This window comes from Garra rufa, chromosome 8 (genome assembly GCF_049309525.1).
Source record: "Garra rufa chromosome 8, GarRuf1.0, whole genome shotgun sequence".
Taxonomy (NCBI): domain Eukaryota; kingdom Metazoa; phylum Chordata; class Actinopteri; order Cypriniformes; family Cyprinidae; genus Garra; species Garra rufa.
In genome coordinates, this window is record NC_133368.1 from 1,907,279 (window position 1) to 1,932,385 (window position 25,107).

At 42.8% G+C, this 25,107-nt stretch overlaps 1 protein-coding gene across 2 annotated transcripts in view; it reads left to right on the top strand.

The window, feature by feature from the left end:
* The window catches only part of ranbp2 (RAN binding protein 2), a 111,279-nt gene that overhangs the window by 54,267 nt on the left and 31,905 nt on the right, over window positions 1–25,107 (top strand). The window contains exon 1 of one of the 2 annotated variants that reach the window (XM_073845206.1): window positions 23,191–23,359. The exons of the other annotated variant lie outside the window; for it this stretch is intronic. Coding sequence (XP_073701307.1) covers window positions 23,288–23,359 — 72 coding nt within the window. The 5' untranslated portion in view covers window positions 23,191–23,287. Of the gene's footprint in view, window positions 1–23,190; window positions 23,360–25,107 lie in introns of those variants that run through there. 2 annotated transcript variants of the gene reach the window in all.

A 25,107-nucleotide genomic window follows, 5' to 3' on the forward strand; every position in this document is an offset into this window, starting at 1 on the left:
AGAATACAACCTTTCTACCTCTGGTCTACTGAGGAAGACAGTTTGCATGAGACCCCTGTGCAGAAGGAGAAGTATACCAGGAGGCTTAGGTTTCTCAATAAACAGGTAGTCTTTACTTGGACTTAGTCTTCAAACAGAAACACTAGGCAGTAATAACTTTACAAAACAAGAACATAAAGAAGGCCAAAAGGCAATAGCGAAACAGAACAGCACTTATAGAACTGAGGTTATCCAAAGAAGGTAGGCTGAACACTGCTCAGTGAAATCGCCAGACTTAAATAGAACAAAATACAGGTGATACAAATTAACTTAATGAGACGTGCTAACAAAGAGTTCACATCAGATGTTGCCACCTAATGGCAGGGAGTCCTCACGATACAATGGTAAGGAGGGTCACTACAAGAGGAAGCAGACAGCGCTCCCTAGTGGCTGGGAGAGTCATTGCAAGAGGGAGCAGACAGCGCCCCTTAGTGGCTGGGAGAGTCACTGCAGGATAAGTCTTACAATCAGCTACACGTCGGGCAAAGAGTTGTGCATAACAGACACACTGAGCCAAGCCTACCTAAAAAAACAATCTGAGCCACTCCTGGAAGATTCTTTATCAGTTTCTTTGCCAAATTCAAAAGAGAAGCTGAATACATTCAGAACTGCCACAGCAGAAGATGAAGAGTTGAGAGTGGCCTGCAGACATACGACAATTTCCAGCAGATATAAAAAAAAAAAATACTGGACGTTCCGAGAAGAACTTACCTGTTCTGATGGGTTACTCTTCAAGAACTGATAATTGTTGTCCCACAAAGCCTGAGAGCAGACATGTGTTAACAAGAGAACGTGAATCTCATCTCAGTATTGTTAAATGTAAGAAAAGGGCAAGATATATCATGTTCTGACTCAGCATGGCAAAGCGAATTGAGGATGTCGTGTTGAAGTGTGCTGTCTGTAATACTTTCAGATGGAGTAACCCCAAAGAGCCACTCATCTGTCATGACATTCCAGACAGAGCATAGCCGAAAGTAGGAGTAGTTCCACTTTGACAGAGATCAATATCTACTATGTGTGGATTGTATTTGGAAGTTTCCAGAGATTGCCAAACTTACACAGACAACAACATGTGGCAGCTCTAAAATCCATCTTTGCGAGACATGGGATCCCAGATGAAGTTGGTGTCGAACAGCGGTCCACAATCCTCAAGTGCAGAATTGGGAGCATTTGCAGAAAGCTGTGAGTTTGTTCATACCACCTCCAGTCCTGGATTCCCACAGTCAAACGGACAAGGTGAACGAACAGTCCAGACAGACAAGAACCTGTTAAAGAAAGCCAATAAATTCCAAAGAAATCCTTATACTGCTTTATTGTAGTATAGAAATGCTCCTATGGATGGTGTGAAAGATCTCCTGCACAGCTGCCCAGGGATTGAAAACTGAAAACAGAACTGCTTACATCAGTACAGCTGTTGCGACCTCAGCTTGCGACCTACAGAAATGTGCATAAGAACATTAAGGGCAGGCAGCTGAAACAAAAACGTTACTTTGATTGTGTAGCGAAACATCTACCACCTGTAGCAGACGGAGAGAAAGTGAGAGTAACAGTCAGAAACAACTGGCAACCAGCAATAGGGATACAACGATACCATTTTTTCAAAACCAATCCGATACCAAAAATTCTGAATATCGGCCGATACCGATACCAGGCCGATATCAGTGGGGGTAATTCACTTTGTCATTAAGATTTATTTGTTTTAGGTACAGAAAGAAATACCAAATCTGCTTGCATATTGTTGGATAAAAAAGGGTGAAAAAAGAGATACATGCATGAGTGTAATCAAATTCATAAATTCATATTAAGATTAATGTTTTAAAATAACATTTTGACAACAGAAATATTACAGATATAAATAACTGAACAGATCTGCCAGCAGATGGCGGCAAGACACTGATTTAATTACTGAATTAAATTGTTCATTCAGGAATAAAGCAAGTGACTGTCTGTTTGAATGGGAAATTGAATCATTTCACTAGATTCGTTTTTGAAAACGCACGTTCATTCATAAACGAAACACCGCTGTGTTTGAATGGAGATAGGCAGCGGCTCAGTTGTGACTTGTTTCAGATTACTTTTGATGACGAAATTGAGCAAAATCAGGCAATAGTGTTATAGTCAGACAATGCAAGTCATTTAATAATAACTTCTTATTTAACTGCTGTATTAAACAATCGCGAAGTCATTGTGTTCTTTTGTGTGATGCTTTTGAAGATGCTTGATTAAATTTGTGGTGTTGTAATTCGAAACACTACTTCCACCTCTTGAAACTTTGGCTTTGCAAATATTACATTTTGCAGTGCTACTAGCTGCTGTATCAAGAGTATATTTCCAAATCAGGGACATGTTTACCGCGCTGAGGTAGACTTTGCATGTAAAAGTTCCCTCTGAACTCGCCTCTCACACTCACGTCAATGTGGTTGTGCAAGCAGTGCAAGGTATTTTAAATGTATTTTATTTTTAAGGCAATGTTTTAAAATAATTGTGTTCTTGTATGAATTATTATAGTTTTTACAGTTGACTATTATTTCTTGCTATTTATTCAATCAAACTCTGGTAACGGTATCGAATTTGGATCGGTCACGCATCACCGATATCCGATCCATTCAAAAAGCTTGGATCGGCGTCGATACCGATCCAGAGTATCGGATCGATGCAACCCTAACCAGCAATTGTGTTGAGGAGTCATGGAAAACGTAGATCTTATGTGATTCAAACGCCTGATGGAAACACCTTCAGGGTAAACCGGCGACACCTGCTGAAAACTGGAGAAATGAATCAAATGAATCAAATCAAATTTTTTCCATTTTTTTATCCCATGGCTTCATAGACTGCCACTTAAAAACCCTTATTTTGTGCAACCAGAAAAAAATGTAATCCCTGTTTCGGATCTGTAAGACTATTTCACTATCTATCGTCAGTTTCAAGAAATAACAGTGCTTATCATTGGGTGACATGGTTCTTGGGAATATAAAAAGAATGGAGGAAATGGTTGTGGAAAATATGAACAGTAGGTCAAGGATTGTGGTCTGGAGAATGAAGTAATCTGTCCTAACATGCCATCAAATGGTGTATCAGTCTGGAATATTCCTGAACCTACTGTTGAAATGAGATTATTAGAGGCCTAGGGGGAAAAAGCTAAAGAGATATATGGTAATAGCTGTGAATTTGAAGTTTTTGTAAGAGATTTTTTTTATTCTTTATACAGATCTAATATTCATTAAGCCAAGCTTTATTGTTTGTTCATTTGTATTATATCTGCTTTTTGTTGTTGTTGTTGTTGTTGTTAAACATCAATTAAATTGTTACCCTTAAATTGGTTTGAATCTTTTTGTTAAATTTTGGCATGAATAGCTTCTGAAAATGCTACTCAACCAGAGGATAGTTGATCCAACTCAGACTCATCCGTCCAAACCTGTATGACTTCCTTCTTTGGAACACAAAATAAGATTATCAGTGTTTGTGTTTGACAGCACAGTATAAAGTTAATGTGACTAATGTGGTTTAGACACCAGTGACTTAGAAAGTGTTGTGTTGTGTTAGATCATGGTAGCTTTCATGTTGGGATGAACTATTCATTTAGCAGTAGTTGTTGCATTAGTTAATCTAGTTTTTGTTTTGTTATTCCTTTCAATCAGAGCAGAAGAGCATTCACAATCAGATCTGAGCCAGTAACATTGGAAAGCAGTATAAATCACACATTGACATCAGATTATCCTAAACATTTCTGTGTCTGTTGGTCAGAGATGTCCAGTTTAATCTCATCACTGCACACATGCTCTTCTGTCATACTCAGTGTTTCATCAGAGCTGTGTGTTGTGATGAGCAGAGTGTATAAATAGAGGTGATTGTGTTTGCAGACTTGGAGGTCACTTCAGACGAGGAGCAGAGAGCCGGAGGCAGCAACTCGGAAGCAGAGGCAGAGAAACCGGACAACTTCACCACAGAGCTCCAGAAACTGCAGGAGGCACAGGTGACGTTTGTTTCTGATCTTCACAATGCTGTGAGTGTGGTCTGTAGCACAGCACCAGTTCTTCATGTCTTGCTCTGGATACACAGGTGAGGCCCAACCCTACAAATGATGCAGCAGCTGTTGACACACATGACGGTAGAGCAGAAGAGCAACAGACAGATACACCGGTGGCTGACGGCAGCTGTCCTAATGATCTCTCCACTGAGAGAAGCATTGAGAGTAACTCCAGCACAGCCACAGGTGAGCATGAGTTAAACCTTAAGAAGCTTCCCTCAAAGCAGTCTGATTCTTTATGTTAACTCCATGTTTGGATTCATTACAGAACATCACTGAGAGGTTGATGGCAGGTTTAGTAGCAGTAAACAGCAGAAGCAGCTTCATGAAAGAAAACAGACTGGCTGTATGACATGTATTTGAGCAGAAAATCTGAAAAAAGATTGTTAAACTCCAACTTCCATGTTTGCTGTGTTTTCAGCACCTTTTTGTGATGTAGAGAGAGCATGTGCAAATGGTTGCCATGTTAGGAAGATTAAGTAAACCACTGGACAGAAAATGTATTAATTTAAGAGAAAAGCTCTGGTTTAAATTCTTGAAATCTGGCACCTGCAACCATGAACGCTTGTGGAGGCTTTTTACCATAGCATGATAATGGGAATGTCAAAAAAAATGTTTTCAGGATAAATAACCAGTGGGAAATAGTATGAGTATATTTTTATTACTAATCGATAGAAGCAGAAATTAATCATGCAGTCCTATTGTCACGGTACACAAAGGGGTCGGGGTCCAAATGCGGGAAAGTAAAGTATTTAATAAAAATAAACAAACAAACAATACAAAAGCCAACACGGCACACACGACAGGAACAGGACTTGAGCAGGATACATGAAACACCAAAACAGGAAACATAAAGATAATGCAGAAGCACCAGGGAAGTGGAAGTGTGGAGATTATAAAGACAATAGTGATTGTGAACAGCTGGGAATAACAGGTGACATAATCATGACAGGTGAACACTCAGGGAAGTGCAGTGCAGGGAAGGGAAAACAGCGACCCCAGGTGGCTGAGGGGGGCCCCACAGCCCAGATCATGACACTACCCCCTCCCCACGGAACGGCTCCCAGACGTTCCACGAGTCTGGAGGGTGGAGGAACGGGGGAAGGCAAATCAGGGGGAGGGACGGCGGGCCAGGCCCGTGCAACGGAGTCACGCGAGCTGGCCTCGCCGCCAGCGGAGCCTCAGCGGACGCCGCCACTTTAGGCATGGAGATAGCAGACACCGCCGCGTCAGGCACGGAGATAGCGGACACCGCCGCGTCAGGCACGGAGATAGCGGACGCCGCCGCGTCAGGCACGGAGATAGCGGACGCCGCCGCGTCAGGCACGATAGCGGACGCCGCCGCGTCAGGCACGGAGATAGCGGACGTTGCCGCGTCAGGCACGGAGATAGCGGACGCCGCCGCGTCAGGCACGGAGATAGCGGACGCCGCCGCGTCAGGCACGGAGATAGCGGACGCCGCCGCGTCAGGCACGGAGATAGCGGACGTCGCCGCGTCAGGCACGGAGATAGCGGACATCGCTGCGTCAGGCACGGAGACAGCGGACACCGCCGTCTTTCCGCGGAAGAGCCACTCCGCCCCCACCTCCAAGCGGGAACGCAGTCGCGCCGTCTCGGCCCTGCAGGCTTCCATCTCGGCCAGGTAAAAGTACATAATCTCAAAACGAGCAGCCGACGCCTCCTCAAAAGAAAGATTCCCTCCCGCTGGACCCATTTGTGGCTTCTGCATTCTGTCACGTTGATAATGGGGTCAGGGTCCAAAATGCAGGGGAAGATATATTTAATTAAATAAACACAAATAAACAGAACAAAACAAAACCAAAAGGCCAACACGGCACAACACGACATAAACTGAATATTAAATAAACCAAAACAGGGAACACGGTCAAGGCCAGATCAGGAACACACAAAATAACATGCAAGACAAAAGACAATGCAGCCATCAAGCAGGAGTGAAAGGTGAGAGTTTTTAAAGACCAGATGATAGTGAACAGATGTGAGTGAATCAGTGCTAATGACAAAGACAGGTGAATGCAATCAGGAAGTGCAGTGTAAGATGAAGGGAAACAGCGCCCTCAGGTGGCTGAGGGAAAACCCGCAGCCCAGAGTCATGACAGTACCCTTCCCCTACGGAACGGCTTCCAGACGTTCCCTGAGGCCGAAACAAGTCTGGAGGGAGGTGGAACGGGGGACTGGTGAAACAGGGGGAGGGATGGCGGGCCAGGCCCGTGCAGTGGAGGAACATGAGTTGGCTTCGCCGCCAGAGGAACGTCAGCGGCCAGAGGAACGTGAGCTGGCATAGCCGCCAGAGGAACGTCAGTCACCAGAGGAACGTCAGCGGGCACCGCTGCCAGAGGAACACGAGCCGGCACAGCCGCCAGAGGAATGTGAGCTGGCATAGCCACCAGAGGAACATCAGTCGCCAGAGGAACGTCCGGCACAGAGAGCGCGGTCACCGCCGCGTCCGGAACAGAGAGCGCGGTCACCGCCGCGTCCGGAACAGAAAGCGCGGTCACCGCCGCGTCCGGAACAGAAAGCGCGGTCACCGCCGCGTCAGGAACAGAGAGCGCGGTCACCGCCGCGTCCGGAACAGAGAGCGCGGTCGCCACCGCGTCCGGAACAGAAAGCGCGGTCACCGCCGCGTCCGGAACAGAAAGCGCGGTCACCGCCGCGTCCGGAACAGAGAGCACGGTCACCGCCGCGTCCGGAACAGAGAGCGCGGTCACCGCCGCGTCCGGAACAGAAAGATAATGCAGAAGCACCAGGGAAGTGGAAGTGTGGAGATTATAAAGACAATAGTGATTGTGAACAGCTGGGAATAACAGGTGACATAATCATGACAGGTGAACACTCAGGGAAGTGCAGTGCAGGGAAGGGAAAACAGCGACCCCAGGCCAGATCATGACACCTATATTTTTATGAGCAGATGATTTTCATGCTGTCAAGAGGAGGATTGTGAAGATGACCGTTTAGTCACTTTAGGCTGAAGTTCAGCAAGTCATTCAAACAAGCTGATGATCTCCTGTATAGGAAAGGAAAGGAAAGGGGGTGAGTGAGGCCAAGTATGGTGACCCATACAAGGAATTTGTGCTCTGCATTTAACCCATCCAAGTGCGCACACACACAGTAGTGAACACACACACACCGTGAACACACACCCGGAGCAGTGGGCAGCCATTGCTGCGGCGCCCGGGGAGCAGTTGGGGGATCGGTGCCTTGCTCAAGGGACTCACCTCAGTCGTGGTATTGAGGGTGGAGAGAGTGCTGTACATTCACTCCCCCCACCTACAATCCCTGCCGGACCTGAGACTCGAACCTGCAACCTTTGGGTTACAAGTCCGAATCTCTAACCATTAGGCCACGGCTGCCCCACAATATATACTATACTGTATACTGTTTAGTGTGTAACGTGTTTGTTTTTCTTCTGCAGTTCGGTCTTTTGAATCTGCGTCTGTGGGTTGGGATCCATTTGCAGAACTAGCAAAGGGTTCAGGTGAATTTCCATTTGGCAAAAAAGGTGAGTCTGTGTTTACCTGTTCACCAGTGTTTCCCACTTCACCAGTCTGTTTCATTAGGCAGAAGCAGCTTGAAGGTCAATTTTTTGATATATCATATGAAACACTCAAATTCTGCATGATATGTTAAGTATTTTCTCAATAGGGAAAAAAATAAACATGGAAATGTTATTATTATAATGAGCATGTTTTCATGAAAACGAGAGGGAAAAGGGTTTTTAAGGGTTTTCTTGGGCTTGCTGGTGTGAACCACTTCTCTCATCAATGCAAGGCCTAAGGTTAATGTTTACACTAAGTTATAAATTACATTTTAGTTGTTTTTTCGTGACAAACACACTTCATTCATTCTGTGCTTAAGCAGAAAACACTGGTTGACATATGAGACGTACAGTAAGTCTAATAATTGTGTTTTGTAATAAACAGTGTTTGTACTGCATACTGTAAATGCAGGTAATGCTGTCTAAAAACACTCAAGCCAGTGTTATTTCTAGGGATGCTTTTGATACTGGACAATACTGCTTTCCTGTACTCATACTCATACTTATTAAAATGCCCTGATACCAGAAACTGATACCACACAGCACGTGAAAAATGCTGTGTTTAGATAAAAAATGGTAACCACAGAACCAGAGAGATTAAAATGGAGTTATTAGATATTAGGAAAGAGAGAGAGAGATTCTATTGCATATTCTTTATTGCTATTTGCTCACTTATGCTCGCTCATCTAATCACAAATTCCATGAAAAGTGAACAATTAGCAGTTTCCATAAAGAATTGCTAATTTCTGCATTTCACAATCATGTGATTTTACAATCACAATTTTTCTGACAGGCTGTGTTTTCTGATGTTTTGTTAGCCCTCTGGCCTAATGTCTAAAATTTTGTGACTAAACTCATTTCAGACACTGCCATAAACATCTCATCCCGTAAGCAAGCCGTTCATAATGTCTGTTTTGTGTGCAGCATTAATATGAATTTGTGTTATAAGAGTGCTAGTATGTTAGCATGCTGCTGCTGTCAGCATTGATATTGGCAGTGTGGTGTTTTTATCATGTGCTTATTTCTGCAGATGATGATTTCACGTGGCCAGGTGCAGGAGCCACAGTCTTTGAAAGCACAGCGACACAAAATGAAGGAGAAAAAACATGCAATGAAGCAGAAGAGGAGGGCAGTGATAACGAGGTGCCCCAGAATGATGATCTACATTGAGCCAATCGTCGAGGTGAGTGTTTGCTGCATTCATAGGCGCCGATTTATGTTTCTGCTGGTGGGTGCATTTGATAAATTCACTACACAAAATGTATCTTGTGAAGTGAAATGCAAATACTGCAAATATATTATTTTGTAACAACACATTCTTTCTATGAGGGCTGTGCTTCGCTTATTAATATGTACCTGTTTACAATAAGCACTTATTCGCACATACACAGGACAAAGTTTAAGGGCGCACACGTAATATCTGAGGGAGCGCAGAGCCACGATCTCTATAGGAGAGCAAGCAGAAGTCAGGACAACAGAAGATCTTTGAAAAATTGAAGTCACTTGTGAGCAGCGCCGCAGTGTTTAAGTACTTTGATTTCAACAAAGAGGTAATGCTGTCAGTGGATGCAAGCGCTGAAGGTCTTAGAGCAGTGTTGCTGCAAGAAGGACAACCAGTGGCATTTGGCTCAAGGTCTATGGCTGTGAGAAGTTCCATCAGTATGTCTATGGTAAGACAGTACTTAGTGGAGACGGATCATAAGCTCCTGGAGACAGTGTTCAAAAAGCCTCTCTAAAAGGCTCCTCCAAGACTCCAGAGAATGCTGATGAGATTGCAGCTCTATGATTTATGTGCCAGCTACACGCTGGGCAAAGAGTTGTGCATAGCAGACACGCTGAGCCAAGCCTACCTAAAAGAACAATCCGAGCCACTCCTGGAAGATGAGCTACAAGTTCATTCTTTATCAGTTTCTTTGCCAAATTTCAAAAGAGAAGCTGAATACATTCAGAACTGCAACGGCAGAAGATGAAGAGATGCAAATGGTCATGGAAGTAGACAGGATGGCCTGCAGACATACGACAAGTTCCAGCAGACATAAAGCACTGGACCTTCCAAAAAGAACTTACCTGTTCCGACGGGTTACTCTTCAAGAACTGGCGAATTGTTGTCCCACAAAGCCTGAGAACAAAATGTTAGCAAGAGAACATGAATCTCATCTCGGTATTGTTAAATGTAAGGAGAGGGCAAGATATGTCATGTTCTGGCTCAGCATGGCAAAGCAAATTGAGGATGTCGTGTTGAAGTGTGCTGTCTGTAATACTTTTCCAAACCCCAAAGAGCCACTCATCTGCCATGACATTCCAGACAGAGCAAGGGCGAAAGTAGGAGTAGACTTGTTTTACTTTGACAGAGATCAATATCTACTGTGTGTGGATTATTTTTGGAAGTTTCCAGAGATTGCCAAACTTACACAGACAACAACATGTGGCAGCTCTAAAATCCATCTTTGCGAGATGTAGAGAATTTTGGTTAGCTCAAAGAATTTAAGATGATCAATATATGTGTGTATATGCATGAGACTGTTTCTCTCATCACATATACACTGCAAACTCCACCAGGTCTTATGACCAATGAATAGGATGAAATGAGTTATTTAAAACATACATTTCAGTCAGGGAAAGTAGTTTAACTCACAGGAAATCGTGTATAATAATCGTCATTAAATATACGCAATTTCCAGTTTCTGATCAGTAACAGTAATAATGATATCGACTGGTTTCTTTGTCCAGCAAATTGTTCAGTGATACCCATTACTCTGACGTTGGCCCGTCGTCACGGCAACGCATTTCTACTAACCAGAACGGAGTTAAAACAATTGAACAGAATAGGGCTTAAGGTAGCAATATGAGATCGAAACAGTTTAAGTGACTTTGTAATGTAAGCATTCAGCACAGAGAATCATTATATGTGAATATATGGTTGTTTATTAAACTATTCTACTTACAAACGATCGCACATAGACAAACGTACATAAAACACAAATAGACAGAGAACGCGTGAGAGAGAGAGAGTAAGAGAGAGAGAGAGAGAGAGAGAGAGAGTAAGAGAGAGAGACAGAAAGTGAGTTTGCAAGGGACAGGAATGCAAACAGTTCTGAACAACCTGAAATCGTTTCTTTTATAAAACGCCTAATACGCAGCTATCTACGTTTGTAGAAAGGACGGATACTTGCAAGCTTGTTGTTGTTGTGCATTGGTTCCGTATGTATTCAGTTCAGAAAGTCCTTTCCAGTTCCTTGAGAGTATTGCAGGCCTCATCATCTCCATTGCTAGGTGAGACCCCCCCCCCCCCCCCATGGATCTGGGGGGAGGTGCGGGTGACGTGTCTTTGTGTCCCGAAGGCAAGAGCAAAAAAAAAAGAGGGATGAGGGAAGGTTTATAAACCTGTAGGTCGTTCACGCCCACAGTTGGACCTTGTCCAATCCGGTTGATCTGAGTTTTGGAGGGAAGATTGAAAGTCTTTGTCTCTCACAATGGGGTTTCGCATGTGGAAGCTGATTGGTTGTTTGGCCACAAAACTTTCAAAAGTTCAATAATACCTATAAAGCAAGGAGTTATTAAGATGCCACAAACATTAACATTTAGGGAATAATAAATGCTGCTCATAGACACCAAACATGATCTATGTATCTTCTCGTTTGACTGAGTGATTCTAAATGTGAGAGTCTTAGCATGCACAATAATTCACCTATTGCGGATTAATGTTTGAGGCCGACATACATAACAGAAACAACAATATAAGAAAAGGTAACACATTGATACGTGTACATTTCTATATAACTGTATGTGGGACTGCATGTCTGAATAAGGAAAGTCTATCTTTCCCTGCATTCCTGTAGGAGTCTTATCTTGATGGTGGGGGGATGAGCTGGATAGTGAACAGAGGTCTGGCTCATAGCACATAGGTGTTAATCATGGGGGAGAAGTCATTTAAGGAATATTTACATTACATTTACATTTATTAATTTAGCAGACGCTTTTATCCAAAGCGACTTACAATTGGGAATACAACAAATAATTCATCCTAAGGAGGCAGATCGACATAGGAAGTGCTCAAAAGTACCATATGTCAGGCGTTGTTAGATGAGTACGGGCTAGAAAGGGAAGATCAGGAAAGAGAGGAGAAATTTTTTTTTTTTTTTTTTTTTTTTTTCAGATAGTCAGATAGTGTCGAAAAAGATGGGTTTTCAGCAGTCGCTTGAAGACAGTAATGGAGTCAGCGTTTCTGATGGGGGTGGGAAGATCATTCCACCAGGCAGGGACATTGAAGGAGAATGTTTTGGAAAGTGATTTCGTGCCTCTCTGTGGTGGTACAATAAGGCGTCTTTCACTAGAGGATCTCAGACTTCTGGAGGGAGTGTAGATGCGTAGTAGTGAATGGAGGTAGGCCGGTGATGAGCCGGTGGCTGTCCTATAGGCCAGCATCAGTGTCTTGAATTTGATGCGTGCTGTAACCGGTAGCCAGTGCAGGGATATGAAGAGAGGTGTGACATGGGCCTTCTTGGGCTCATTGAAGACGAGCCGTGCTGCTGCATTCTGAATCATTTGTAGAGGCCTGATTGTACATGCTGGAAGACCAGCTAAAAGAGCATTGCAATAGTCCAGCCTGGAAATGACCAGGGCCTGGACGAGGAGTTGTGCAGCATGCTCTGTTAGGAAGGGCCTGATCTTTCTGATGTTGTGCAACGCAAACCTGCAGGATCGAGCAGTTTTAGCTATATGTTCTTTAAAAGTCAATTGGTCATCAAAGATTACACCAAGATTTCTGGCTGAAGTCGATGGGGTAATTGTTGATGAACCTAACTGGATGGAGAAGTCATGTTGTAAAGTTGGAGTGGCGGGAAAGACAAGGAGCTCAGTTTTAGCTAGATTGAGCTGAAGATGGTGTTCCTTCATCCATGCAGAGATATCCGCCAGGCAGCCAGAGATCCTTGCAGCTACTGATGGATCATCTGGTTTGAAAGAAAGATTGAAAAAGATTTGAAAGAAAGATAGAGCTGTGTGTCATATATGCTGTGTGAATATAACTAGTTATTTCATGTCTGATGGGCTCCATGCACTACATATCCCCTCTTTCGAACGTTGTTGTCCGTCCAACAGACAACAGCGAGCGACGTCAAAGGTGCGGAACAATCAGGCATGCACCCGGCACTCCTGGCTGGAAGAGAGAGGTGGCTCTCTGGAGGTTGGTGCTTCAAGGAGTGGCTGTTGTGCCGTGGTCGACGTTATCAGGTGTGATAATATAGACAGCGGCAAGGTATGGGTCCTCGAGCTTTGTGCAGCAGGTGTCGAGGCACTGTCACTTGTCATCCTGACCCAGGTTGGTCTGTGTCAGGTGGTTGTTATCTAGTATCTGTGGTCCCTGCAGTCTGGAATCGCTGGTTGGACTCTCACTTGTGAGAGGGCAGGTAGTTCCAGGGTTCGCAGAGAATTGTCGTAAAGATTTTGTAGTGTAAAGAAGTTTCCGACGGACCCGGTTAGGGTGCAGGAGGGCAGCAGGTGTCTGTTATCCCGCTGTTTTGCTCAAATGTCATCAGGCGTCTGATGTTGGGGTGTCGACACTGACTTGAGCGGGTCTGAGTTGTGTTTGTAGGGGTTTTGCTGTTGGGCCTGTGGGCCCGTTGCTCCATTCAACATTGTCTGGCTGCTCCTGAGGTGTCGGCTGGTCTCATGGGATGCTTTTTCCTTTTAGGAAGTCTAATGCGGTGTTGCGTTGGGCAAGGAGTCAGAAGTTTACCTTTCAGTACTTCTCAGTACTTTGTTAGCATCAGAAACTCTGTTCTGGAAAAGCAGGCGTGTCCAGCTGTCCTTGTGGGTGTCGGTTAATTTGGGTACTCGGAGACTTGCAGGTTCAGTTCATTTACCTCCTGTCTGAGGCCCTTGAGGGTGTGGGCCAAGGAGAAGGATGATGCTGCTCAGCTCCCGGTTGTCCCGGCTGGATGCGAGTTGTCCAATTGTCGCAGTCCTGCTGTTCCTTTCTCTGCCATTGCAGGCCGTTGGCTGCTTTAGGCTGAAGGATGCCGTTCTCTGTACTCTGCTGAGTCTCCAGTTGGTCCTGGTGAGTGGCAGGGCTGGATGTCCGAGACACGCTGGTTCACAGTTCCTATTGTGAATCTCGCTGGCTGCGGCATGCTTTTGGCTTCCTGCGCTCTTTGGATGCAGGTGTCGCACTCGGGCATGTTTCACCGAAGTACTGGTGAGCAATGTAGGTGGTGACAAGGGTGGTCTCTTAGTTGACACGGGTGTCGTTTCTGGTGCCATCTGGTGGTAAACGTTCACAGATGTTTCTCGTCGACTGACTGCTTTGCATCGTAGAGAGGCTGTGTCGTTTGAAATCCGCTGGTTTCGAGCTGGCATCAAACTTAGCATATTCTGATGTCCTCTGTCACTGCATGCTTGGCAGTGCGCCACTTCTGCGTTGGTAGTGGCTTTGGTACTCTGGTGTGTTCTGCACGGTGCATCTTGGGCATACATCAGCAATGACCCCCCTTTGTTCCTGGAAAGCTGGGAGCTGTGGCGGTGTTTGGTTATCAGGAACAAATGTGAGGATGTGTCATCTAGATGCGGCATGTGTGTGGCATCACTGAGTTGTTTTCGGCTTAGTGCCTTAGTGTGGTCGGACAGTGCAAGGTTAAGTGTCAGCATTGCTTGGGAGCAGTGGAGGCTGCTTTAGCAGAGCTATTTTGTAGGTGGAGCCAGTGTGCATGGGTGTGATGCAGGCGGCGTAGCAGCGTGAGGGGTTTGCTTGTGGCTTAGAAGCGATGCTTGGGTTGGGTGGGTGGGTTTTTTTGTTGTTGAAAACCTTAGGCAGCCACAAAATCCCTCAGTTTTTTTCCTGGGCCTTTCACTATTTTTCCACGAATAGCATGTAATGTTCTTATTGTGATGGCAATGCTTGTCTGGAACAGTTGTTGATGCTCGTCTGTTTCAAACTGAGTGGTGTTGTTTGAAACTGAGCTTAGCCTACTTTGAGTCTATGCAGGTTAGTAATTTTCAGAGGGAGTTCTTGCGACTTGTTGTGACACAAGGGTTGATCCGATTGCCGTCACTCGTGCTGTGATGTCAGGTGGCCCGGCTTAAGGTGTTGCAGTGGGACAGGCTTGTCGTTTTCCACTAGGTACCTGCTCTGGGCGTGTCTTGCCTCGCTCTTTGGTCTATAAGCACATGGGTTTGTGTGCGTGGGACCCTTGGTCTGCAGGCATTGATAGTTATAAACATCACACGTTGGTGGCAGGTCTCTGTGATTCCCTCTGTCTTCTGGTGCGATTGGCACATCGCTGGATGGTTTGTGCAGCGCAGCTGTTGTCATCTGGGTGCTGGGCTCTGCTGAGAGCCTTGTACATGACATTAGTTCTGCATCATCGTCATATGTGGAGAGCAGCTTTGGCACCACTTCTGAGTGGCCATTTTCCCTTAGGCTCTTCATGACGGAATTGTTTAAAGTCTTTGAAATACCTGAATGGTATGTACACTGCAAAAGATTACTTTTCAGAAAGGGGGTGTGGCTTCTAGAGTGGGCACTGCTTCACGTATTCCATTGAATGTGTGTGCAGCGTTAGGGTTTTAGCCACACTGTGTTTTGAGCCGAACAGTGACCCCTTTTGGTGAATGCAGGTAGTTCGGTTCGCCAGAGTGTAAACATCTGGGAGTAATCTTATCTAGCAAGGCTTTCTCGCAGTTGAGGGAGTATCGTAGGGCTGTGAGAAACAGGAAGTAGCAGGTTTTGCATTGTCTATTCCAGGTTAAGTTCAGAGCACAGGTGTCCTCAGTGTTGGCCTGCACTGATCTCAGATCACTCCCACACAGTGATGTCGCTGCGTGTTCAGCTCCCATACACCACTGTATGTTTGTTCACCTTGGTCAGTCAGACGTCCCCCCTTGGCATGGGGCAGCTGGACAATCACTTTGCTAATCTTAATTGCCTTCTGGTGCTTGGCTGTTTTCCGGCGGTCTGTAGAGTCCGCTGAATCGAGCGATCGTTGACGGAAGAAGGCTGTAGCATTTGGGTGGTGACTCACAGTGTGATGTGGATATCTGAGGGGAAAGATTTTCTGGCGTTGATGCCATCTTCCCTTGGTGCCTGTCGCGTTGTCTCACGTAGGCTCAGATGCTGGTCGTAGCGGTCGTGTTCTTAGCTGCTGTATTCAGTTTTGACAGTTTTGACTGCTGGTACAAATGGCTGGGGTCCTGTTAGCTGGAGGTGGAGCTAAGCAGATCTGTCTCGTGGTCACACTGGGCAATGTTCTTGCTTAAAAGTCAATGTTTTGCAGACAGGCGTGTGTTGTAGCCTACTGCAGTGTTCAGGAAGACAGCGTTTTGTGGTGACAGCTGTCAGATTCCCGGCCAGCTTGCTGGCGTGTGAGGTGTGAACGGTGGGCTGTTAGGCCCGGGAGAGATTTTGTGTTGAGCTCTCCTGTTTGTTCATATTGTTATCTGCAAGCATTTGAGTTCTTTAAGGTGTGCTGGGTTCAGCTCACTTTGTGTTTCTTTGCGGAGTCGTTACCTGAACTTCGGCGTAGGCTGCTTGCAGGAGGCCTTAAAAGGCTTTGGCCGTGGCATGAGTGCTGCTGTCTGCCTGGGTCCATTGTAAAGGGAGCTTCCGCTGTTTAGGAGTGTTCTCCTGTACTGCTCTCTGCGCTCAGTCTGTGGGGGTGTTGCAGGCGTGTCTTGAAGCTTTTCTCCTCTCTCCTCGTGTAGGTCCTTGTCCTCTTCATCTGCTATCTCTGAACATCCAGATGGTCTAGGCGGTTCTGCGCGCTGTCCTGGTTCCGTCGTGGGTGAAGCTTTCTCCGCTGCGGCTTTAGTCAGACGATCTTGTTGAGGGCGTGGTCACTGATGGTCCGGGCTGTAGATGAGTTGATTGGTTCTCTGCAGCCGTAGCTCTTGACTGGATCGTGATCCATTCGCCTGTGTGCGTGGTCGTCCGGCTGTTCTCCGCTCAGGGGCTGTAGTCACTAGACCCAGGGCAGGATGGCATCTTTGCCTTGTCTGGACTGGATGGCGAGACTGGATGGTGACATGTTGACACAAATAGAGAGGGAGAGACAAAGCACAACGAGCCAATGCAAGTCCGTACAGAACTAATGAGCTAAAATGTTGTTATGTGTTGCGCACTTAACTGATGTCATCAGATGGTGACGCAAACTAAACGCTTATTATCCTAGCTGTGAAGAAGGGGTCAGATAGTTTGTGTGGGTAAACACAGGAAACTATGAGTAAACTTAATGATGAGCGATTAACTTTAGAGCTATTCAGTTCATCGGTGTAGTTACCAAAAGATTTCACTGATGTTCAGACAGGTTCAGTCTCTAATAGGGAGAAAAATAAAAACAAAATCCATCAGAAAGAGAGGTATAAAGGGTTAAAGCAAGAGAGAGAAAGTTAGCTGACTGCCAGCCCTGGGGTCAGTGACGGGGCCCACCGGGTGGGGGCTCTATGGAGTCGTCACACCTGGGAAATGGCAGAGCTGAGAGAGCAAAAGAGAGAAAGGCCCCCCTGGGATGGGCCGAATTACCCGGGGTAGTGAGAGTGCAACTTGATCGATTTGGTCAAAGTTTAAATTTAAATCAAGACTGTTTAATCAAAAATTTAAAAATGAGCAAATACCATTATAATTGCTAAAGGGAGAGTTGAATCTAAGGCGGTGAAATAATTAAAATTAAATCACACACACAAAAAAAAAGAAAACATACATTATGTTAATTATCATTATGGTTTAAATAACAATAATTAATAATGTAAGATCAAAAAAAGGAAAAGAGAAGGGAGAGACTGACTATCCATAAGCGTTGTTGCTCAAAGGAAAAAATAAAAAAATAAAAAAATAAATAAATATGAAATCAGGCATAGGTATTGGAAGAGGTTTTAGACAGACTTCTATCTTTTAATAGAAGGAAATACCTTTTATGCGGGATTTCAGATTCCACCTTGTGTGGATTTAAACGCGCATCTAAGCGCAGTTACCATGGCGACGCGTTATCGCGGGTGTATATTTCTTGTGTCCGTTTTACTGAACACAGGTACATGTGTTTGCAAACTTTAACTTAATAGGATGGTTACACTATTAAAAGGTTGCTTAGTTACGATGCGTGCACCTTGATCTTGAGTCAGCCTGCTGACACAAGACTTGTGTGTGCTTTGCACAAAACAAATAAATAACACTCGATCAAGATTTGTACAGTAATAACGCGAAGTTGTTTACTATATTAAATCTATTCGACGGGCAAACGGGGTCAACCTAATCAGTTAGCTAAGCTGAGGTTTTAACCCAAAGGAGCAAGATAGCTGCTTAACATTGGAGTGCACATCAATGGCTAATCTATCTAACCTCAAAATATAAAGATATGGCCTTTGTAAGGTGAAAGAGGAACATCGCTCAATCAGCTTCTTCACGCTAAAAAAAGGTTTCCTTCGCTTAATTTAGGGTGGCTTTAAGACTCTCTATAAAAGTTTACTTCGTTTTATAGGGTCAATATATAAAGGCTTTAAGGTGAAAGAGGAACATCGCTCAATCAGCTTCTTCACGCTAAAAAAAGGTTTCCTTCGCTTAATTTAGGGTGGCTTTAAGACTCTCTATAAAAGTTTTCTTCGTTTTATAGGGTCAATATATAAACTGCAGTTAAGTTACGTCTTAACAGCGGTTGAGTTTCTCTGTGCGAGAGGCTCAAACATCTGTGAAGGTGTTAAAGGTGGGCTGGTCCACACCGTTCTAACACACACACACAAACAAAAGAGACGCGAGTCGCGAGCCGAGTTTGAATAAACAAGCATGCAGACACACAAATTATTCCTGAGCTGCTCACATCACATAGTTTAAAACTGCCCCGCATTCTAACGCCAATTAATGTAGAGAATTTTGGTTAGCTCAAAGAATTTAAGATGATCAATATATGTGTGTATATGCATGAGACTGTTTCTCTCATCACATATACACTGCAAACTCCACCAGGTCTTATGACCAATGAATAGGATGAAATGAGTTATTTAAAACATACATTTCAGTCAGGGAAAGTAGTTTAACTCACAGGAAATCGTGTATAATAATCGTCATTAAATATACGCAATTTCCAGTTTCTGATCAGTAACAGTAATAATGATATCGACTGGTTTCTTTGTCCAGCAAATTGTTCAGTGATACCCATTACTCTGACGTTGGCCCGTCGTCACGGCAACGCATTTCTACTAACCAGAACGGAGTTAAAACAATTGAACAGAATAGGGCTTAAGGTAGCAATATGAGATCGAAACAGTTTAAGTGACTTTGTAATGTAAGCATTCAGCACAGAGAATCATTATATGTGAATATATGGTTGTTTATTAAACTATTCTACTTACAAACGATCGCACATAGACAAACGTACATAAAACACAAATAGACAGAGAACGCGTGAGAGAGAGAGAGTAAGAGAGAGAGAGAGAGAGTAAGAGAGAGAGACAGAAAGTGAGTTTGCAAGGGACAGGAATGCAAACAGTTCTGAACAACCTGAAATCGTTTCTTTTATAAAACGCCTAATACGCAGCTATCTACGTTTGTAGAAAGGACGGATACTTGCAAGCTTGTTGTTGTTGTGCATTGGTTCCGTATGTATTCAGTTCAGAAAGTCCTTTCCAGTTCCTTGAGAGTATTGCAGGCCTCATCATCTCCATTGCTAGGTGAGACCCCCCCCCCCCCCATGGATCTGGGGGGAGGTGCGGGTGACGTGTCTTTGTGTCCCGAAGGCAAGAGCAAAAAAAAAAGAGGGATGAGGGAAGGTTTATAAACCTGTAGGTCGTTCACGCCCACAGTTGGACCTTGTCCAATCCGGTTGATCTGAGTTTTGGAGGGAAGATTGAAAGTCTTTGTCTCTCACAATGGGGTTTCGCATGTGGAAGCTGATTGGTTGTTTGGCCACAAAACTTTCAAAAGTTCAATAATACCTATAAAGCAAGGAGTTATTAAGATGCCACAAACATTAACATTTAGGGAATAATAAATGCTGCTCATAGACACCAAACATGATCTATGTATCTTCTCGTTTGACTGAGTGATTCTAAATGTGAGAGTCTTAGCATGCACAATAATTCACCTATTGCGGATTAATGTTTGAGGCCGACATACATAACAGAAACAACAATATAAGAAAAGGTAACACATTGATACGTGTACATTTCTATATAACTGTATGTGGGACTGCATGTCTGAATAAGGAAAGTCTATCTTTCCCTGCATTCCTGTAGGAGTCTTATCTTGATGGTGGGGGGATGAGCTGGATAGTGAACAGAGGTCTGGCTCATAGCACATAGGTGTTAATCATGGGGGAGAAGTCATTTAAGGAATATAACTAGTTATTTCATGTCTGATGGGCTCCATGCACTACAGAGACATGGGATCCCAGATGAAGTTGGTGTCGAACAGCGGTCCACAATCCTCAAGTGCAGAATTGGGAGCATTTGCAGAAAGCTGTGAGTTTGTTCATACCACCTCCAGTCCTGGATTCCCACAGTCAAACGGACAAGGTGAACGAACAGTCCAGACAGACAAGAACCTGTTAAAGAAAGCCAATAAATTCCAAAGAAATCCTTATACTGCTTTATTGTAGTATAGAAATGCTCCTATGGATGGTGTGAAAGATCTCCTGCACAGCTGCTCATGGGTCGAAGACTTAAAACAAAACTGCTTACATCAGTACAGCTGTTGCGACCCCAGCTTGCGACCTACAGAAATGTGCATAAGAACATTAAGGGCAGGCAGCTAAAACAAAAACGTTACTTTGATTGTGTAGCCAAACATCTACCCACCTGTAGCAGACGGAGAGAAAGTGAGAGTAACAGTCAGAAACAACTGGCAACTAGCAATTGTGTTGAGGAGTCATGGAAAACGTAGATCTTATGTGACTCAAACGCCTGATGAAAACACCTTCAGGGTAAACCGGCGACACCTGCTGAAAACTGGAGAAATTAATCAAATGAATCAAATTAACTTTTTTCCCCATTTTTTTTTTATCCACGGCTCCATAGACTGCCACTTAAAAACCATAATTTTCTGCCACCACAAAAAATTTCATCACTGTTTCAGATCTGTAAGACTATTTCACTAACGTCAGTTTCAAGAAATAACAGTACTTATCGCTGGGTGACAAGCTCTTGTAATATGTGGAAAGCATTTTTAAAAAATGACATCTAATCAACATAATCTATAATATTTTTTAAATCAAACTATTTTGTACCGTATCCATATCATTCTCTAGCCATAAAATCTCTCCCGAGTTTTCTGCAACCATGATGTGTGCTCATCTCGAATGTTTACAAACCTATAATTGGTCTACAGTAGTCAACATCTGACGTGGATCAAAAAAAGTTAATCAAAGTTGTCCTAAGACAAGGTATTTTTTTGGTTTTAGGACAAATGTGATGAAAGGTGTTTATCCACTTCAAATGTTGACTACTACTGTGTACTGGACTGAACGAGCCATGCCCTTTCCCAGACTGCCATGCCTCATCTCTTTCCAGCAGTGTGTTATTTAGCCAATTAGCACACTTTTATACCATGTTGACTCAGCTGTTGTTTGTGGAAGTATTGACTCTGTTACTCTGTGTGTTTTGCTGGTTCCTGATCTGGACTGCCATTTGTAGTGGATGTTCTCAAGTGCACTTGATTAATCCCACAATGCACCGTAAAAATGTTAGAAGCAGTCTTCCACTCATTATTGTGCTTTGATATTAAAAATAAAAAGTACTGATTGATTTATGTACTTGTACTTATACTTACATAACCTAATAATATTGACATAAAGGTCAACAAATCTAATTAAAGTAATTTAATTTATATGCAAATATTCTTTCTTTCTTTCTTTCTTTCTTTCTTTCTTTCTTTCTTTCTTTCTTTCTTTCTTTCTCAGCAGCTGGCGGAAGTAAGTTTATTCGCCAAATGAGAGAGGAAGACGTCGCTCGTCGCTCCAGGCCAGTAGGCAGTGGAGATGCACATGTGATCTTTGCCAAGCACCATTAGACAGAAGAAGAAGATGAAGAAAGAATGGAAATTGCATTGAAAACTTGGATGATAACTTCTAAAAAAGAAGTCGAAAATTAGCTAAATATATGAGAATGTTTGTATGAAAATAAAAACAAGGAGTTGATAGTAATATGGATGAAGATTTTAATTGTTTTGAGTTAAAAATAGCCATTAACAATTCAAAGCCATTAAAGGATTGTTGGTTCATATATGGAATGAAGGCACCTTACCCAAAGATTAAAAAAATAATAGTGCAATAGTGATACAGTGGTGAAACCAGCGATGCAACAAAATCTAATAGTTTCTTTGACATTGAAAAGGCATATGACACTTTATGAAGGCATGGACTGTTAATTAAGCTAAATGAAACTGTGTAATGGGGGATAATGCACAATTGGATATTAGATCTCTTGTTTGAGTGTACATTCCAGATAAGAATAAGTGAATAAATGTCAGCATCGTATGATATCCTGAATGAGACATGAGCTTGACTTCGGTAGCGAAGTATGAATGGAGAGCAAGGAAAAGTGCAGTGTTACATGTATATCATAGATTATAGGTGTGCAGCGCATAGGGCTGGAGTTAAATCACAATGAAAGAAAATGGATAATACAGTGCCTTGCAAAAGTATTCATACCCCTTCATTATTTTGACATTTGTTGTTACATTAAATGTTTTCCACATCAATCTACATCTCATACTCCATAATGACAAAGCACAAAACAGGTTTGTAACAACTTTATTATAATAAACAAATTTGTTTGAAATAAATAAAAAAAACTGAAAAGTTCCTGTTGCACAAGTATTCATACCCTTTTCTGGGACACTGTGAATGTATCTCAGGAGCATTCATATTGCTTCTAGATGTTCCTACACTTGGAGTGGAGTTAAACTGTGGCACATTCATTTGAATGAGTCTGATTTAGAAAGATCTTTAACAGACATCTTGCAGACGTATGTGTGCTAACTGGGAACAACATTACCTTTTAAAGGAGTAAATATTACGTTGTTTGAGTAACTAGCCCAACTTTTCACTCTGAGTGGCTTTATACACTGCAAAAAATGCTTTTCTAGCTTAGATTGTTTTTGTCTTGTTTTCAGACAAAATATCTAAAAATTCTTAAATCAGATCATTTTGCTTACCCCATTAGCAGATTATTTTGCTTGTTCTAGGCAAAAACTCACTTTATTTTGACTTGTTTTTTCTGAATACAAGACAATAATTTTTACTCATCTAAAAATGCTTCTTGATTTAAGAATATTTAGATATTTTGGCTGGAAACAAGACAAAAAATCTCAGCTAGAAAAGCATTTTTTGCAGTGAACATACAGCCCCCGATCTCTGTGTGACAACTGGCTGTTAAATGAATGTCAACTAACGTTAACACCACAGCAAAAGGTAGAAATAGCATTTCTAAAGTAATTTTAGTGAAATGCTTAGAGCAGTACAGACTGACCCATGTAAGTGAGTGAGATATACAGCAGGTGGCAGTAGTGCTCCTAAAAAGTGAACGCCGTTGAAGAAAAAGAAGAAGAAGACAAGCGGAAATTGCGCCATTGCTGTTCGTCTGAACCGTTCGATGGTGCGTTCTTCGCGCGTGAACAGAGACTGGAAGAGCTGGTCCGCGTTTCAATGATAAACTTTTAAAACAGCGACGAAGACTTCATCACAGCAGCCATGAGGCGGAGTAAAGCGGACGTGGAGCGCTATATTTCTACAGTTCAGAGTGCTTCTCCCTCCCAGAAAGCGGTAAGAAGAGCATGACAGGCCTAATGTCTGTAAATGTGTAACAGTTAACCGAAGTCGCCTTCTGTCACTCCATTCAAACAGACCTGCGCCGGTCTAACGCTCGCGAAACCCACCAGAACAACACCAACACATTTGGAGACGAGAGCCAGACTTTACTAAACCACTTCATGAGAAAACATCACACAAAACAACTCTCACTGTGTGTCTGTAACTTCAGTTCTCTCTGGAAACGAGTTTTGAAACTGATTTATAGTCAAATGAATACAGAGCTAACGTTATATGATCATTGTTATTATTTAAAGACATCGCAAAACGGCAACAACAAACACAAAATGAACAAACATGTGACCCTGGACCACAAAACCAGTCGTAAGTGTAAATTTGTCGCAATTGAGATTCTTATGTCATCTGAAAGCTGAGTAAATGCGCTTTTCATTGATATATTGTTTGTTAAAATAGGACAATGTTTGGCTGGGATACATCTATTTGAAAATCTGGAATCTGAGGGGGCAAAACAATCAAAATACTGAGAAAATCACCTTTAAAGTTGTCCAAATTAAGCTCTTAACAATGCATATTACTAATCAAAAATTAGATTTTGATATATTTATGGTAGGAATTTTACAAAAAAAGTCTTCATGGAACATGATCTTTACTTAATTTACTAATGATTTTTCGGCATAAAAGAAAAATCAATCATTTTGACCCATACTATGTATTTTTGGCTATTGCTACAAACATACCCCAGCGACTTAAGACTGGTTTTGTGGTCCAGGGTCAAATATATCTATAAATAAATATAATAAACCGGGATTCAAAAAAAGTTTCATACATTATTAGGGCAGTTACATAAATTTGAAAGGCTTTAGATTTTTTTTTTTTTTTACTGATTTTATAATCTTACTATTTCGTGGTTTCATTAAAGGGTTTCACCAGATAAACCAGCTAGTTGTCTGGTTTTAGCCGGTCGTCCAGACTGGTCATAGCTGGTTTTAAAGGGTTCCTTAGCTGACCAGCTTTAACCAGCTAAGACCAGAGGACCAGCCCTGGCTGGTTTTAGCTGTTTTTTTAGAAGTATATTTTAATAAATTATGGTTTCATTTGAATTACCTTTGACTTATGAATATAAAACTTTGCTAAGGTGTCTAGTTTAAAGTCAACCCACACTGTGAATAATGAATGAGCACATCTCAGCATTTGAGACCATCGATTATAAAGCGGATGAAGTCCAAAATGAGATGCAGATGCTGTTTTTGTTCTACACAAGTACGCCATTTGCAGGACTTGAAACAGCACACAGTTTGATTGCCCTAAACATTTTGTTCATCACACCGAACCAAACAGATGTGCTTGATGAACTATGTTCATTTGTTTAAACTAATTAGCAGCAGGGCTCGCAAAATCTCTGGTAGCCCATTGGGCAGGTAATCGAAAATTAATTTAACTAGCCCAAATAAAAATAATTTTTTTTTAAATACAGAAAATCAGATAGGAGTCGAAATGCCAATCAAAGATGTATTTCTGCACAAGTAAAATGAACAGTATGAGTGGAGTTTGGACCATGTACAGTAGCATATTAAGACATAAAATGATGTGATTTAAAAAAAAAAAAAAAGGATCAATCAAGTACATTTATTATATTTAAAAGAAATATTACTGTCTTAATTGTTTAGTTTTTTTTTTTAAAGGCACATTAGCTAATTTTACATTTACAAGTCTATGGCCGGTTTCACAGACTGGACTTAGAC